Genomic DNA, 18473 nt, shown 5'->3' on the forward strand with positions numbered 1-18473 from the left:
AACATGTGAGGTGTGTTTGATTTCTGTCATGCCATGATTAGACTGACAGAGCTTTGAAGACCTGCAGAGATTAAAGTCAAACCTATCTGCATCTATTACCCTGTACTTGAACTACTGAAGGATGTAATTTATAATTTAATTTGTCTCACTCTTTCCCCTCTGTCTTATGCTCTCCATCTCTTCTTTTCTCTCTTCTTTTCTCTTCCCCAGGTGATGCAGGCGAACGCTGTAGTCCTGTTGGCTGCGGGGCATATGGATGTCCCTCCCACATGGCTGAGATCTGGGACTGCAGTCATCCACTGTGGCTCCGCTCTTATGACCGGTAGGACTGACCTGTGTCAATCAGGGGGGAACATCGTCATCATAGGGACATTACAGAACTGCTTGGTCACAATATGCTTTTAATGAATTAATTCACTGCTGGATAGATTCTGTAATATACAGTGCATTCGGAAAGTATTCAGACCTCTTTACTTTTTCCACATTTGTTACGTTTCCGCCTAATTCAAAAAGAGATTTAAAAAAATGTATCTTATCAATCTACACACAATACCTCATAATGACAAAACAAAACAGGTTTTTAGAACCCCCCCCCCCAAATTTATATTTAAAAAAAACTGATATCACATTTATATATTTATTCAGACCTTTTACTCAGTATTTTACTCAGCACCTGGCCTTGCTGCTGTCCCAGGTTCAACTGTTCTGCCTGCGGTTATGGAACCCCTACCTGTCCCAGACCTGCTGTTTTCAACTCTTAATTATCGGCTATGAAAAGCCAACTGACATTTATTCCTGATTATTATTTGACCATGCTTGTCATTTATGAACATTTTGAACATCTTGGCCATGTTCTGTTATAATCTCTACCCGGCACAGCCAGAAGAGGACTGGCCACCCCTCATAGCCTGGTTCCTCTCTAGGTTTCTTCCTAGGTTTTGGCTTTTCTAGGGAGTTTTTTTCCTAGCCACCGTGCTTCTACACTTGCATTGCTTGCTGTTTGGGGTTTTAGGCTGGGTTTCTGTACAGCACTTCGAGATATTAGCTGATGTACGAAGGGCTATATAAAATAAACTTGATTGATTTTGTTGAAGCACCTTTGGCAGTGATTACAGCCTCGAGTCTTCTTGGGTATGACTCTAAATGCTTGGCACATCTGTATTTGGGGAGTTTCTCCCCTTCTCTGCAGATCCTCTAAAGCTCTCAGGTTGGATGGGGAATGTCGCTGCACAGCTATTTTCAGGTCTCTTCAGAAATGTTCGATCGGATTCAAGTTGGGGCTCTGGCTGGGTCACTCAAGGACATTCAGAGACTTGTCCTGAAGCCCCTCCTGCTTTGTCTTGGCTGTGTGCTTAGGGTTGTTGTCCTGTTGGAAGGTGAACCTTTGCCCCAGTCGGAGGTCCTGAGATCTCTGAAGCAGGTTTTCATCAAGGACCTCTCTGTACTTTGCTCCGTTCATCTTTGCCTCGATCCTGACTTCTCCCAGTCCCTGCCGCTAAAAAAGATCCCCACAGCATGATGCTGCCACCACCATGCTTCACCGTAGGGATGGTGCCAGGTTTCCTCCAGACGTGATGCTTGGCATTCAGACCAAAGTTAATTTGTGTTTTAATCAGACCAGAGAATCTTGTTTCTCATGGTCTGAGTCCTTTAGGTGCCTTTTGGCTTACTCCAATCGGGCTGTCGTGCCTTTTACTGAGGAGTGGCTTCTGTCTGGCCACTCTACCATGAAGGCCTGATTGGTGGAGTGCTGCAGATATGGTTGTCCTTCTGGAAGGTTCTCATCTCCACAGAGGAACTCTAGAGCTCCGGGTTCTTGGTCTCCTCCCTGACAAAGGCAGTGCGGCCAACTCTAGGAAGAGTCTTGGTGGTTCGAAACTTCTTCCATTTAAGAATGATGGAGGTCATTGTGTTCTTGGGGACCTTCAATGCTGCAGACATTTTTTGTTACCTTTCCCCAGATCTGTGCCTCGACACAATTTTCTCTTAGCTCTACGGTCAATTCCTTCAACCTCATGGCTTGGTTTTTGCTCTGACATGTACTGTCAACTGTGGGACCTTATAGACAGGTGTGTGCCTTTCCAAATCATGTCCAATCAATTGAACTAACCACAGGTGGACTCCAATCAAGTTGTAGAAATATCTCAAGGATGATCAATGTAAACAGGATGCACCTGAACTCAATTTTGAGTCTCATAGCAAATCTCTGAATACTTATGTAAATAAGGTTTTTTATTTGTATAACATTTTCAGACATTTCTAAAAACCTGTTTTCGCTGTGTTATTATGGGGTATTGTGTGTAGATTGAGGATTAAAAAAAAAAATATCAATTTTAGAATACGGCTGTAACGTAACAAAACGGGAAGGGGTCTGAATACTTTCCGAATGTACTGTAGATAGAAATTCAGCATGCAACTGTTTTAACCTTATTGAGTTGTTATAACATTGTATGTCTGTCTCAGAAGATCATGGAATGGAGATATCTGGAGTGGGACCCCTAACAGCAGCCCTCCGGATGCAGAACGTGGTGCAAAGCAGCAGTCGTTGGGCCCAGGCGCAACAGTACAGACCCTGGACACTCCGCAGCCTCAAGCTGCAGCCACTGTCACCTGTACCCAGGTAAGAACCAGGACATACCCTTGTCACTGGGCTACCTGGGTCAACCCAGGAACTAACCACATCCCTCTATACAAAACACAAAGCTCCCATTTGCACAACCTTTGAATGATGCTAAGAGAGGCAACATCTCTTCTTGCCTTGACAAACCTCAGCTCATCCACTCTCTGAGTCTCAAGTGTAGGAGATCTCACAAAAGGACTTCTCTCAGTATTCTAAGCGATGTTTAGATAATATTGTATTATAAGGTCTGAGGTAACTTGTCCACCCATTCCTCCACAGTGACATAGAGATCTCCCGTGCCCAGACCCCTAAGCCTGTGGACCAGCTGGCCCAAGAGATAGGCCTGCTGCAGGAAGAGACTGAGGCCTATGGCAGAACCAAAGCTAAGGTCCGCCTCTCACTCCTGGATCGCCTCAGAGAACAGCCTGATGGGAAATATGTGTTGGTGGCTGGGTGAGTCTTACCGTCCGTCTGGGCAAGGAATTTATTCTAGTTTGAATTTCACCACTTTGCACATTTGTGTTTCTACCACCCCCCACGATTCTCTATTCTCGCTACACTGCTCACAGAAATGTGCTCACTGTTAGTTTTACTACAAATGCCTGGGAACTAGGTTGTTTGGGTTTCCTCTTGTCAAATTCTACGAGAGAGAGTGAGCTGCCTGAAGGTTTTTTTCTTTTAGATGGCGAAACAGAGAGAAAGATATATTTTTTTCTTCTTGGAGATGGATAGGGGTCAGGAGACCGTGGAGCCTTGTCTCATACCTGTCAGGGCCCCTGGCGGTCAGGGCCGGCCCCTCTTTGAAGGGTGTGTGAACATTGCTGCTCTGACAGATCAGGCCCCACTGCCTCCTTTCATGTGTCTGGCTGAGGAATGCACTGCTGCCACTCGCCCCAACCCCTGGCAGACCGGCAGCAGCACACACACACAGGTTCAAATGAGCTAAACAATCTTTTTGTCTCCAACCCACTGCCACAAGCATACACACACACACACGCTCCCACACACTGTCACATAAACACATACAGTATATTCAGAAATATTCACACCCTAGACTTTTTCCCAAAAAAAAATGTTACAGCCTGATTTTTGTGTCACTGGCCTACGCACAATACCCCTTTAATGTCAAAATGGAAATACGTTTGGAGACATTTTTACAAATGAATAAAAAATGAAAAGCTGACATGTCTTGAGTCAATAAATGTTAAACTCATTTGATATGGCAAGCCTAAATAAGTTTAGGTGTGCAATAATGGTGTTTAACATGATTTTTGAATGACTTTTTATTTATTTTATTTTTTATTTCACCTTTATTTAACCAGGTGGGCCAGTTGAGAACAAGTTCTCATTTACAACTGCGACCTGGCCAAGATAAATGCAAAGCAGTGTGACACAAACAACAACACAGAGTTACACATGGAATAAACAAGCATACAGTCAATAACACAATAGAAAAAAAGAAAGTCTATATATACTGTGTGCAAATGGCATGAGGAGGTAGGGCAATAAATAGGTCATAGTAGCGGAATAATTACAATTTAGCAAATTAACACTGGAGTGATAGATGAGCAGATGATGATGTGGAAGTAGAAATACTGGTGTGCAAAAGAGCATAGAAGTAAATAAAAACAATATTGGGTGGGCTATTTACAGATGGGCTATGTACAGCTGCAGCGATCGGTTAGCTGCTCAGATAGCTGATGTTTAAAGTTAGTGAGGGAAATCGAAGTCTCCAGCTTCAGCGATTTTAAATCCATATTTTTTTTTGATTTATTATATATATATTTTGCAATTCGTTCTAGTCATTGGCAGCAGAGAACTGGAAGGAAAGGTGGCCAAAGCAGGTGTTGGCTTTGGGATGACCAGTGAGATATACCTGCTGGAGCGCGTGCTACGGCTGGGTGTTATCGTGACCAGTGAGCTGAGACAAGGCAGAGCTTTACCTACCTCATGACTACCTCATCTCTGTACCACACACATACAATTATCTATAAGGTGAGCAGTGAATTTCAAATACGGATTCAACCAAATTCCAGGGAGGCAATTTTTTTTCAAGCAGACATTCAATATCCCTTTGAGCATGGTGAAGTTATTAATTACAATTTGGATGGTGTATCAATACACCCAGTCACTAGTAAGATACAGGCGTCGTTCCTAACTCAGTTGCTGGAGAGGAAGGAAACTGCTCAGGGATTTCACCATGAGGCCAATGGTGACTTACATAGTTTAATTGCTGTGATAGAACATTGTAGTTACTCCACAATACTAACCTAAATGACAGTGAAAAGGAAGCCTGTACAGAATAAAAATATGCCAAAACGTGCATCCCGTTTGCAATAAGGCAGTAAAGTAAAACTGCAAAAAATGACCTTTATGACCTGAATACAAAGTGTTATTTTTGGGGGGGTAAATACAACACATCACTGAGTACCACTCATGTTTTCAAGCAGGGTGGTGGCTGCATTATGTTATGGATATACTTGTCATTGGCAAGAACTAAATACATCTATTTTTTTTTTGATAAAAAGAAACAGAATAGAGCTAAATGCAGGCAAAATCCTAGAGGATAACCTGGTTCCGTCTGCACCAGACACTGGGAGAAAAATTCACCTTTCCGCAGGACAATAACCTTAAACACAAGGCCAAATATACATTGGAGTTGCTTACCAAGATGACATTTGAATTTTCCTGAGTGGCCTAGTTTGAGTTTTGACTTAAATCGGTTTAAATCTATTGCAAGACATTATCAACAACCAATTTTACAGAACTTGAATTAAACAAACAATAATGTCCAAATATTCTACAATCCAGGTGTGCAAAACTCTTAGACTTAACCAGAAAGACTCACAGCTGTAATCGCTGCCAAAGTTGATTCTAACATGTATTGACTCGGGTGTGAATACTTATGTAAGGTATTTCGTTTTCAATGAATTTGCAAACATTTCTGAAAACACATTTTCACTTTGTCAAAATGGGGTTGTGTGTGTGTGTGAGGGGGGGAAAAAGTCAATTTAATCCATTTTGAATTCAGGCTGTAACAAAACAAATGTGGAATAAGTCAAGGGGTATGAATACTTTCTGAAGGCACTGTACACACTGATTCACTATCCGGCTCTTACTTCCCTCGGTCTCGTGTGGGCACACACACACTCCCTCTCCTTAAGGATCCGTCTTTGTCCCCTGCGGGCCCTCTGGAGGCGAGGGGCCTCACTCAATTGTTGTCAGAAGAAGAGAGCATGTTCACCGGATAGGGAGAGAGAAAGTGCCTCTACCTTTTCTTCCCTCTTTTCCCACCTCTTACCACAAACTGAGCAACATTGGGTTAAAAGACGGATTGCATTTTAAGTCACTTTTTAATAGGTCTCACAGGGTTCTCACTTTTTTATATTTGATTTATTCATCTCTATAATGTCCAGCGAGATACCAATTGGTCACATGAATTAGTCCAATTGGACTAATGAATCTGGTTGCCTTGGATACAGGCTAAATGTGGTTAGGGCTGTGAGATCAGATGCTGCTGATCAGACTATAGCACGAGCGGACCAGTAACCTACACATTAGATGATGTGAGACCAATGCACTCCCCCTGCTTTGAGTCCCTCATTCTAGAACTATACTCAGCACAAATACATCTCTATTAGTGTGTGTACTTTTCTCTTAATGTTATCTCTTTTCCCTCCAACACCAGTATCACTCCGACCCCCCTGGGGGAGGGTAAGAGCACGGTCGTCATTGGCCTGGTCCAGGCTCTCTCTGCCCACCTCAAGCTCAACTCCTTCGCCTGCCTCAGACAGCCCTCTCAGGGGCCCACCTTTGGGGTCAAAGGTCAGAGAGGGCAGATCTCTACTCATATATCTATGTTAGAGAAAGCATATCTATGCTAATAAATTCATCTGTTCACATATCCATCTGCTTCTTATGAGGAGAATGGTAAGGGAATGTTGTCTGTGTGATGCTAATTGTTAACATCTTTGTTCAGATTGTAAGGGAATGGAGGTGGAGTAGTTTACTTAGTCCACAGCTCAGCAGTACTCCTGTCTCCCTTGTGCCTGTTGTCTCGCTCTCACTGTGTGTTTTGTCTGTGTGTTCTCCTAGGGGGCGCCGCGGGAGGGGGATATGCCCAGGTCATCCCTATGGAGGAGGTAAGAGACACACACAGGCAGCTCTCAGCTGGACCCACGGCTTCAAAGGGGCTACACAAGCTCACCAATGTTTAAACTATACACACACACCCCAACGCGTGCATAACATTCTCTGTGACTAAAGTGTGCGTGAAGAGACAAGGTGGAGGGTGAGAGCTGGAGGGAGGGATATGGGGAGGGAGGCGTCAGACTTCAAAGTCAGAGAGACAGACACTTCAGAGAAGGCTCTTCAGCCTCCTAGCCTCCCTGCCTTCAACACAAACACCAGCACCGTTGAACTCCCCCCTCTTCTCTCTCTTTCGCTCCTCAATAGTTCAGTGGCTGTTAAATGGATCTTTAAACTACATGATGGAGTCTTTTGGACTGTAAGGGCACTGACTGTGTTGTGATCTTTGTGTGTCGTAGTGTAGTCACAGAGGTGGGGGTCCAGTCAAGTATAGGGCAACATGAGTTCATAGTCACAGTATGAGACATAGCATATAGCCTGATTGAAATTGCATATAACCCTCCCTCTTGGTTTTCTATGGAACTCTACTCTGGTCAATGAAATTCAGTAAATTGAGTTTTCACTTCTGTAGTTATTTCACTTTTGAATCTGATGACTTGCTCTCTTTTTGCTCACTCTTCTCTCTCTCTCTTTGTCTCTCGGTCCCTTCTTTATTTCTCTGTCCCACCTTCTTTATCTCTTTGTCTCTCTGTCCCCCCTTCTTTATCTCTTTGTCTCTGTCCCACCATCGTTATCTCTCTTTGTCTCTGTCCCACCATCGTTATCTCTCTTTGTCTCTCTGTCCCACCTTCTTTATCTCTCTCTCTCCTTGTTTCTCTGTCCCGCCTTCTTTATCTCTTTATCTCTCTGTCCCACCTTCTTTATCTCTTTGTCTCTCTGTCCCACCTTCTTTATCTCTTTGTCCCACCTTCTTTATCTCTCTCTCTCTTTGTCTCTCTGTCCCATCTTCTTTATTTCTCTGTCCCACCTTCTTTATCTCTTTGTCTCTCTGTCCCCCCTTCTTTATCTCTTTGTCTCTGTCCCACCATCGTTATCTCTTTGTCTCTGTCCCACCATCGTTATCTCTCTTTGTCTCTCTGGCCCACCTTCTTTATCTCTCTCTCTCTTTGTTTCTCTGTCCCACCTTCTTTATCTCTTTGTTTCTCTGTCCCACCTTCTTTATCTCTTTGTCTCTCTGTCCCACCTTCTTTATCTCTTTGTCCCACCTTCTTTATCTCTCTCTCTCTTTGTCTCTCTGTCCCATCTTCTTTATCTCTCTGTCCCACCTTTATCTCTTTGTCTCTGTCCCACCATCGTTGTCTCTCTGTCCCACCTTCTTTATCTCACTCTTTGTCTCTGTCCCACCACCGTTATCTCTCTCTCTTTGTTTCTCTGTCCCACCTTCTTTATCTCTTTGTTTCTTTGTCCCACCTTCTTTATCTCTCTTTGTCTCTCTGTCCCACCTTATTTATCTCTCTCTCTCTTTGTCTCTCTGTCCCATCTTCTTTATCTCTCTCACTCTTTGTCTCTCTGTCCCACCTTCTCTCTCAGTTCAACCTCCATTTGACAGGTGATATCCATGCAATCACTGCAGCCAATAACCTGGTGGCCGCTGCCATTGATGCCCGGATGCTGCACGAGGCCACCCAGAAAGACAAGGTGACAGTGATGTCAAAATTCAGAGTGATTCTGACATCACAATGGAGAGTTATGCCATCAGAATGCAGAGTTGTCCTAAAAATGATATTGACATCACAATGTAAATAGTTTCAGTGTATTCCGAGTCAGTATTAGATAGCCGCAACGTTCAAACTAAATTTTCTTGTCTGCTTGTTTAAGACAATTATAAAACTACATTTAAGAAAAGTACATGTCTGAAGATTGCTTTTCAACATCGCCTGTTCCCGAGTGTTTTCACTACTTAGAAAAACATAATATTGTAGGGGCTCATGCCCCTTTTCTTGATGGTGCTAGCAGCCATGTGCGTGCTAGCTAGCTACCGACCGGAACATTATGCTAGCCATGACCAACAACACAAACAAACGTACTTTACAGATGCAAGTAGTGAGGAGTTACAAACGGACGATACTAAACAAGTTAAATGTCTTTCCTATGATATAACGGTTTTCAACGCACAACTACCTGTAGCCTACCTGGACACCGGGTCCCCACAATCTCCCATGCCGAGTAGCCTGAAACCACAAGGCTCTTCTCGCAGGCTCTATTACTCTGTCGGCATGGGTTTTCCCCAAAAGCATGTTTGTTTTCCCCAATTTGTGGGCGTGGTCGAGGGGAATTCCTTATTTGGTGAACATCGTATAGGAGGGATATGTCAGTGTATTCCGAGTTCTTCCATGCAAATCCCTTCAAAGCGTTAGATGCCTAAATGTGACACTAGTGAGATCACAATGTTGTCACAGGACCCATTTAACTTCCATATTGTGTATGAATTATGACATCACCACTTGATATATTCTCTTTTACTGTTACGTCTCTCTCCAGGCTCTATACAGCAGACTGGTCCCCTCAGTGAACGGAGTCAGGCGCTTCTCTCCCATACAGATTGCCAGGCTACGTGTAAGTCCACCCAATTCACTGCCTAAAGTCCTGTGTGTACTGGCTATTGTTCAGTTACCTCGCCCAGTTATATCCCTAAGACCTCCACTAGGTGGCCTCAGTGAGCTGATATACTGGTCGTCCAACGTCCCTTCATAGTACCTCTCACTCTGCAGCACTATCCCCTCAACATCACCACTCACTCATCTGTTTGGATTACAGTTAGAGTAATATAGGACTCTATGGTTTACCATAGGACTTTTATAGGAGTGTTGATAGCTGTCCGGCTTACTGTTAAAACATAACAAACAGATAGGAGATGGAGGCGTGAGGTCCTCCGAACCAGCACACAGCCTCAGAGACACAAACACACAACTTGAGGAAGACTTGAGTGGAGAAGTTCAGGAGGATGTGAAATATTCATCAGTTTGAAGGACTGGAGGAGTCTCTTAAGAATTGTCTAATGAAGGGAATCTAGGACTAGACATAAATGAAAGATCAGTCTCTTCTGCCAGAAATTTCATCATTTGGTATTTTGTTGATGGATAACACTCTCAGGCACTGCTCCAGAGTCTCCCATAAGTGTTCTATTGAGTTGAGATCTGGTGACTGAGACACACAAAGACACACATACCCTTTAACCGCCATGCTTCTTTGAGACCCCTCTGTCAAAGTCACTGAGATCTCTTCTAGCCATGGTAGCCAAAATAATGGGCTACTGGGAATGTTTCTACATGACCCTAAGCATGATGGGATGTTAATTGCTTAATTAACTCAGGAACCACACCTGTGTGGAAGCACCTGCTTTCAATATACTTTGTATCCCTCATTTACTCAAGTGTCTCCTTTATTTTGGCAGTTACCTTTAGTTGGGAAAGGTGATATGATAGACATCACAGGGAAATTCTAGGATAAGAGATAGATGTCAGATCGGAAAATGAAGCCTTTTGGACCGCATTGAACAGTCTTTTTTTACCAGGTAAGTTGACTGAGATCATATTCTCAGCAACGACTTGGGGAATAGTTACAGGGGAGAGGAGGGGTGAATGAGCCAATTGGAAGCCGGGGATGATTAGGTGGCCATGATGGTATGAGGGGCCAGATTGGGAATTATGGCCAGGACACCGGGGTTAACACCCATACTCTTATGATAAGTGCCATTGGATCTTTAGTGACAACAGAGAGTCAGGACACCCGTTTAAAACATGGTGCCCTACACAGGGCAATGTCCCCAATCACTAACATGGGATATACTTTTTCTTGGACCAGAGGAAAGAGTGCCTCCTACTGGCCCTCAAACTCCACTTCCAGTAGCATCTGGCCCCCCATCCAGGGACAAACCGTTCTTAGCTTCAGAGGCCTGCCAACAGTGGGATGCAGGTGTTATGTTGCTGGCTTTACCTCTGCATGATTCATAAGCTGTTGTTGACATTATCATCTCTCTCTCTTTCTCTCCTGCTCTAGCGTTTGGGCATCAGTGAGATTGACCCCAGTGCTCTCACGCCCCAGGAGGTCAGCTCCTTTGTCCGTCTCGATCTCGACCCCGCCAAGGTCACCTGGCAAAGAGGTAGGACCCTGTCCAATCAGTTATTCCCTCTTCCCATATTACAGGCCCCCCACATGATTGGTTAATGTGTTGATTTGAGGGGTGGAGCGGGTTTCCGTTAGCCGGTAATTGTAATTGTAGCCGGCCAATTGTGCTGCTGGGAGAGGGAAAGCAAGAAAGGAGCCTTGGCCTAAAATTAAAGTTGGAGAGTATGCCTATAGTGAAAAGCCTACCAGGCAGGACTCCAGACTGTGACCATTTAGTCGCCTTTTGCAACCCTTTACTTAAAAAAATATATATATTTTAACCTTTATTTAACTAGGCAAGTCAGTTAACCTTTACTTAACACCCATCCCGGATCCGGGAGCATCCTCATCAGTAAAAGCTGACTAGCATAGCCTAGCATAGCGCCACAAGTAAATAATAGCATATAAATATCATGAAATCACAAGTCCAATACAGCAAATAAAAGATAAACATCTTGTGAATCCAGATTTTAAAAATGTTTTACAGCGGAAACACAATATGTATTTATATTAGCTAACCACAATAGCCAAAGACTCAACCACATATTTTCACCATGTTTCTACCGCATAGGTAGCTATCACAAAACCGACCAAATATAGATATAATTAGTCACTAACCAAGAAACAACTTCATCAGATGACAGTCTTATAACATGTTATACAATAAATGTATGTTTTGTTCGAAAATGTGCATATTTGAGGTATAAATCATAGTTTTACATTGCAGCTACCATCAAAAATATCACCAAAGCAGCCAGAATAATTACAGAGAGCAACGTGAAATACCTAAATACTCATCATAAAACATTTATGAAAAATACATGGTGTACAGCAAATGAAAGATAAACATCTTGTGAATCCAGCCAATATTTCCGATTTTTTAAAAAGTGTTTTACAGCGAAAACACAGTATAGCATTATATTAGCTTACCACAATAGCCAAACACACAACCGCATTTATTCACCGCATAGATAGCATTCGCAAAACCCAGCAAAAGATATAAAATGAATCACTAACCTTGACCAACTTCATCAGATGACAGTCTTATAACATCAGGTTATACAATACACTTATGTTTTGTTCGAAAATGTGCATATTTAGAGCTGCAAACCGTGGTTATACATTGTGAATATGTAGCAACAATTCCCCAGAATGTCCGGAGATATTTTGGACACTCACCTAATCTGACCAAAGAACTCATCATAAACTTTACATAAAAATACTTGTTGTATGGCAAATGAAAGATACACTGGTTCTTAATGCAACCGCCGTGTTAGATTTTTTAAAATAACTTTACCATAACAAACAGCTTGCGTTATTGCGAGACAGCGCCCGCCAAAACGGCAGAGAATAGGAATCAGCATTTTCCACAGAAATACGAAATAACATCATAAATTGTTCTTACTTTTGTTGAGCTTCCATCAGAATCTTGTACAAGGAGTCCTAGGTCGAGGATAAATCGTTGTTTGGTTTTAGAATGTCCTTTTCTCCTGTCAAATTCGTGCCACAATGCTAGCCAATGTTGATGACGTTCCCAGTTTCTCTCGACGCAAAGAACGGAAAACTCCAAAAGTCCCAATAAACGTTGAATAAACTGATGAAACTCGGTTGAAAAAACCTACTTTATGATGTTTTTCTAATATGTATCAAATAAAAACAGAGCCGGAGATATCCGCCGTGTATACCGAACGCTTTTCAGAAGCCAATGTCGACGTACTTCGCGCGCCAGAGAAGACAAAGACATTTCCAGACCTGTCACTCCAAAAGCTCTTGTTCGGCCTCAGATCAAGCTAGACACCCCATTCCACCGTCCACTGCCTGTTGACATCTAGTGGAAGGCGTATGAAGTGCATGCATATCGATAAATATTAGGCAATTGAATAGGCAGGCCCTGGAACAGAGCATCGTTTTCAGATTTTTCACTTCCTATATGGAAGTTTTCTGCAAAATGAGTTCTGTTTTACTCACAGATATAATTCAAACAGTTTTAGAAACTTGAGAGTGTATTCTATCCAATAGTAATAATAATATGCATATTGTACGATCTAGAATAGAGTACGAGGCAGTTTAATTTGGGCACGATTTTTTCCAAAGTGAAAACAGCGCCCCCCTATTGACAAGAAGTTTTAAGAACAAATTCGGATTTTCAATGGCGGCCTAGGAACAGTGGGTTACTGACTTGCCTTGTTAAATAAAGGTAAAAAATATATATGTACAGATCAAAACAAGGAATAGTGTTTTTGTAATTAGTTATAGGCTGTTTTTAAGGACATGTTAATTTGGCCAATATCCCTTGTTTTGATGGCGCTAGCTGTTTGGGTGGATGGGTTACGCCCCTAATGCATATGGATGACCAGTAAATGTCTCAAATGTCCGACAAATTTAAATCATCCCGGTCACTTGTCTGGCGCCAGATTTTCCAAACGAAACCCTGGGGTGGAGGGTCTTGGGATTCATAGGTAGTGAGTGATTTCTAGGTTCACTCTCAATGGGTATTCTCCCTCTGTCTGTCCCACCCCTAACTCATGCCTCCAAGTCCCCCAAAGCGGTGCAGTAGTCAGAGCCCCAGATAACTGGGTGTGGTGAGTGAGGGGCACAGTTTTTCACCCCTCTTGGAATAATGTTGTTTTTAGGTTGTCAGGAGCCTGAACAGTGTTATGCCTGATGGGGTATTTACTCTGCAGGCTCAAAAGGGCACATTGAAGAGTGTGCTTCCAGAAGATTAAAAACAGTGTTACTACATATGCGTGTGTCTGTGCACACATCTGTATTTCTGCCAGCTAATGGCTTGTGCACGTCTGTTTTTATTTAATTAAAGCACAGGACGATGTTGGACTCCTGTGATTTCCTCTGGTCTTGGTGGATAACTAACCACAGAATAACCAATCCTAAACCTCCATTATTAGGCGTTTAGATAAACTGTTGAGTGAGACCTTAAGAACTCACCTTAACCTTCTCTATTGGCACTTAGTCTCTTCCACGTTCAAATGTTCCATTATTTAATTAAAATGTAATCAGTCATGCATGTTTCCAAGTTCATAACTTCAAATAAGTCACCCCCCACACATGTGGTGACCGCACCTGGTTTATATGGTGCCTCTAGAGACACAACCTCTCACATCGTCACTCAATGCCTAGGCTTACCTCCACTGCACTCACATCCTACCATACCCTTGTCTGTACATTATGCCTTGAATCTATTCTTCCGCACCCAGAAACCTGCTTCTTTTACTCTGTTCTGAACGCACTAGACGACCAGTTATTTTAGCCTTTAGCCGTACTCTTATCCTACTCCTCCTTTGTTCCTCTGGTGATGTAGAGGTTAACCCAGGCCCTGCAGCCCCGAGAATCACTCCCATTCCCCAAGCGCTCTCATTTTGTTGACTTCTGTAACCGCAAAAGCATTGGTTTCATGCATGTTAACATTAGAAGCCTCCGCCAACCCAGATGTCCTAGCCGTGTCTGAATCCTGGCTTAGGAAGGCCAGCAAAAATCATGAAATTTCTATAACATTAACATTTCTGTAACTATAACATTTTCCGACAAGATAGAACTGCCAAAGGGTGCGGAGTTAGCCTGCAGAGTTCTGTCATACTATCCAGGTCTGTGCCCAAACAATTCGAGCTTCTACTTTTCCAGAAACAAGTCTCTCATCGTTGCCGCTTGTTGTAGACCCCCCTCGGTCCCCAGTTGTGCCCTGGACACCATATGTGAATTGATTGCCCCCCATCTATCTTCAGAGTTTGTACTGTTAGGTGACCTAAACTGGGACATGCTTAACACCCCGGCCTTCCTACAATCTAAGCTAGATGCCCTCAATCTCACACAAATCATCAAGGATCCTACCAGGTACAACCCTAAATCTGTAACCATGGGCACCCTCTTAGATATCATCCTGACCCACCTGTCCTCTAAATACACCTCTGCTGTCTTCCACCAGGATCTCAGCGATCACTGCCTCATTGCCTGCGTGCGTACTATGTCCGCGGTCAAACGACCACCCCTCATCACTGTCAAACGCTCCCTAAAACACTTCAGCGAGCAGGCCTTTCTAATCGACCTGGCCCGGGTGTCCTGGAAGGATATTGACCTCATCCCGTGAGTAGAGGATGCCTGGTTGCTCTTCAAAAGTGCTTTCCTGTCCATCTTAAATAAGCATGCCCCGTTCAAAAAATTTGGAACTAAGAACAGATATAGCCCTTGGTTCACCCCAGACTTGACTGCCCTTGACCAGCACAAGAACATCCTGTGGCGTTCTGTATTAGCATCGAATAGCCCCCGTGATATGCAACTTTTCAGGGAAGTCAGAACCAATATACTCATTCAGTTAGGAAAGCTAAGGCTAGCTTTTTCAAACAGAAATTTGCTTCCTGTAGCACTAATTCCAAAAAGTTTTGGGACAATGTAAAGTCCATGGAGAATAAGAGCACCTCCTCCTAGCTACACACTGCACTGAGGATAGGAAACACTGTACACTGTCACCACCGATAAATTTACGATAATCGATCATTTCAATAAGCATTTTTCCACGGCTGGCCATGCTTTCCACCTGGCTACCCCTACCCTGGCCAACGTCTCAGCACCCCCTGCAGCAACTTGCCCAACCCCCCCGCTTCTCCTTCACCCAAATCCAGACAGCTGATGTTCTACAAATCAGCTGGGCTAGACAATCTGTACCCTCTTTCTAAAATTATCCGCCAAAATTGTTGCAACCCCTATTACTAGGCTATTCAACCTCTCTTTTGTATCGTCTGAGATCCCCAAAGATTTGAAAGCTGCCGTGGTCATCCCCCTCTTCAAAGGGGGAGACACTCTAAACCCAAACTGTTATAGACTTATATCCATCCTGCCTTTCTAAAATCTTCGAAAGCCAAGTTAATAAACAGATCACTGACCATTTCGAATCCCACCGTACCTTTTCCACTATGCAATCTGGTTTCCGAGATGGTCATGGGTGCACCTCAGCCACGCTCAAGGTCCTAAACGTTATCATAACCGCCATTGATAAGAGACGGCTGCACAGTACTGTCTTCATCAACCTGGCAAAGGCTTTCGACTCTGTTAATCACCACACTCTTATCGGCAGACTCAATAGCCTTGGCTTCTCAAATGACTGCCTCACCTGGTTCACCAACTACTTCTCAGATCGAGTTCAGTGTGTCAAATCGGAGGGCCTGTTGTCCGGACCTCTGGCAGTCTCTATGGGGGTGCCACAGGGCTCAATTCTCAGGCTGATTCTTTTCTCTGTATATATCAATGATGTCGCTCTTGCTGCGGGTGATTCTCTGATCCACCTCTACGCAGACGACATCATTCTGTATACATCTGGCCCTCTTTGGACACTGTGCTAACAAACCTCCAAACGAGCTTCAACGCCATACAACACTCCTTCCGTGGCCTCCAACTGCTTTTAAATGCTAATAAAACTAAGTGCATGCTCTTCAACCGATTGCTGCCCTCACCCTCCCGCCAGATTAGTATCACTACTCTGGATGGTTCTGATCTAGAATATGTGGACAACTACAAATACCTAGGTGTCTGGTTAGACTGTAAACTCTCCTTCCAGACTCACATTAAGCATCTCCAATACAAAATTAAATCTAGAATCGGCTTCCTATTTCGCAACAAAGCCTCCTTCACTCATGCAGTCAAACATACCCTCGTAAAACTGACTATCCTACCGATCCTTGACTTCGGCAATGTCATTTACAAAATAGCCCCAACACTCTTCTCAGACTACATCCAATTTGCTATCACAGTGCCATCCGTTTTATCACCAAAGCCCCATATACTACCCACCACTGCGACCTGTATGCTCTCGTTGGCTGGCTCTCACTACATATCCGTCGCCAAACCGACTGGCTCCAGGTCATCTATAAGTCTTTGCTAGGTAAAGCCCCGCCTTATCTCAGCTCACTGGTCACCATAGCATCACCCACCCGTAGCACGCGTACTCCAGCAGGTATATCTCACTGGTCATCCCCAAAGCCAACACTTACTTTGGCTGCCTTTCCTTCCAGTTCTCTGCTGCCAATGACTGGAACGAATTGCAAAAATCTCTGAAGCTACAGTCTTATATCTCCCTCTCTAATTTTTAGCATCAGTTGTCAGAGCAGCTTACTGTGTACAGGTACAGTAAATCTGTAAATAGCACACCCGACTACCTCGTCAACATATTATTACTTACCCTCTTGCTCTTTTGCACCCCAGTATCTCTACTTGCACATCATCATCTGCACAGTTATCACTCCAGTATTAATACTAAATTGTAATTATTTTCGCCTCTATGGCCTATTTATTGCCTACCTCCCTACTCTTCTACATTTGCACACACTGTGCATAGATTTTTCTATTTTTCTTTTGTGTTATTGACTGTACGTTTGTTTATGTGTAACTCTGTGTTGTTTTTGTCGCTTTGCTTTATCTTGGCCAGGTCGCAGTTGTAAATTACAACTTGTTCTCAACTGGCCTACCTGGTTAAATAAAAAAGTTTAGTGAATTGAATAGGCCTACCTTTATCAATTTATACTTTTTCAATTACATTTTTATTTAGCCTTTACATTTTTATTTAGCCTGCCTACCCCAGCCAAACCCTTACCCGGACGACGCTGGGACAATTGTGCGCCGCCCTATGGGACTCCCAATCACGGCCGGTTGTGATACAGCCTGGAATCAAACCAGGGTCTGTAGTGACACCTCTAGCACTGAGATGCAGTGCCTTAGACCGCTGCGCCACTTGGGAGCATGTGTCTTAATTATGTCTGTGAGAATGTATTTATTTCCAGTCTGAGAAATGTGTGGTTTTTCTTGGCTGTCGCTGGTCATCCAGAGGTCTCTTTAGGTCGTGTATGTCAGTTACAGGCCCATCATACATGTGTTTTAATACTGTTTACTGTCCAAATGGGTTTTACAGACCAGGCCAGGGTTGGGTTGTAAAGGACGTGACTCAATACTGTGTACTAGCGGATCACACAGGTTTTAAAGGCTCTCCCTGGTCCATGTTTATGAATGACCGTTAAACTGGCCTCTATCAGATGTTTTCCACATGTCACTGAAACATTATGACGTTTTGAAGGGGCTCACTAATTTAGATAAAATAAAAACATTTTTATGCGATTAGGGTTGCGAAAATCCCAGGTTTTCCAGGAATCCCGGTTGGAAGATTCATGGATTTCGTGCTTTTCCCATCCTGATTCCTGGAGTTTTTTTGGGAATGTTCCTGGATTTTTGCAATCTTAAGTGTGATGTAATGAATGAATTAGTATTCTGTATTTATGTTTTTTTTTTTCTCTTCTCCGTCTTGTAGTGGTTGATACCAACGATCGTTTCTTGAGGAAGATAACTGTAGGACAGGCCAGCACTGAGAAAGGACATGTGCGAGAGGTATGTTATATCTATGTACAGTATATCTTTAAAATGTTATGTACATTATAACCACGTGATTATGTGTATGACCTGAGTGATAACTCTGATTAACTGATTAATAATGTATTTATTTTAAATAGTGCTTTTCATTACAAGTAGAATCTCAAAGTCGCTTAAAGTAAATACATAAATAAAAAATGTAGGAATCTTAATGGCCATTGTCTTGGCTAAT

The 18473-nt window shown here is 43.2% G+C and overlaps 1 protein-coding gene across 2 annotated transcripts in view; it reads left to right on the forward strand.

Moving 5' to 3' along the window:
• The window catches only part of mthfd1l (methylenetetrahydrofolate dehydrogenase (NADP+ dependent) 1 like), a 78372-nt gene that overhangs the window by 4151 nt on the left and 55748 nt on the right, over positions 1 to 18473 (forward strand). The window contains exons 8-16 of one of the 2 annotated variants that reach the window (XM_071413093.1): positions 211 to 322; positions 2464 to 2620; positions 2900 to 3073; positions 6309 to 6445; positions 6716 to 6762; positions 8300 to 8407; positions 9251 to 9325; positions 10769 to 10871; positions 18183 to 18259. In XM_071413093.1, the coding sequence (XP_071269194.1) occupies positions 211 to 322; positions 2464 to 2620; positions 2900 to 3073; positions 6309 to 6445; positions 6716 to 6762; positions 8300 to 8407; positions 9251 to 9325; positions 10769 to 10871; positions 18183 to 18259 (990 nt within the window). The remainder of the gene's footprint in view (positions 1 to 210; positions 323 to 2463; positions 2621 to 2899; positions 3074 to 6308; positions 6446 to 6715; positions 6763 to 8299; positions 8408 to 9250; positions 9326 to 10768; positions 10872 to 18182; positions 18260 to 18473) is intronic. The other variant, XM_071413094.1, reaches the window with a different exon arrangement.

This window comes from Salvelinus alpinus, chromosome 8, assembly GCF_045679555.1.
Source record: "Salvelinus alpinus chromosome 8, SLU_Salpinus.1, whole genome shotgun sequence".
In the NCBI taxonomy this organism is placed as follows: domain Eukaryota; kingdom Metazoa; phylum Chordata; class Actinopteri; order Salmoniformes; family Salmonidae; genus Salvelinus; species Salvelinus alpinus.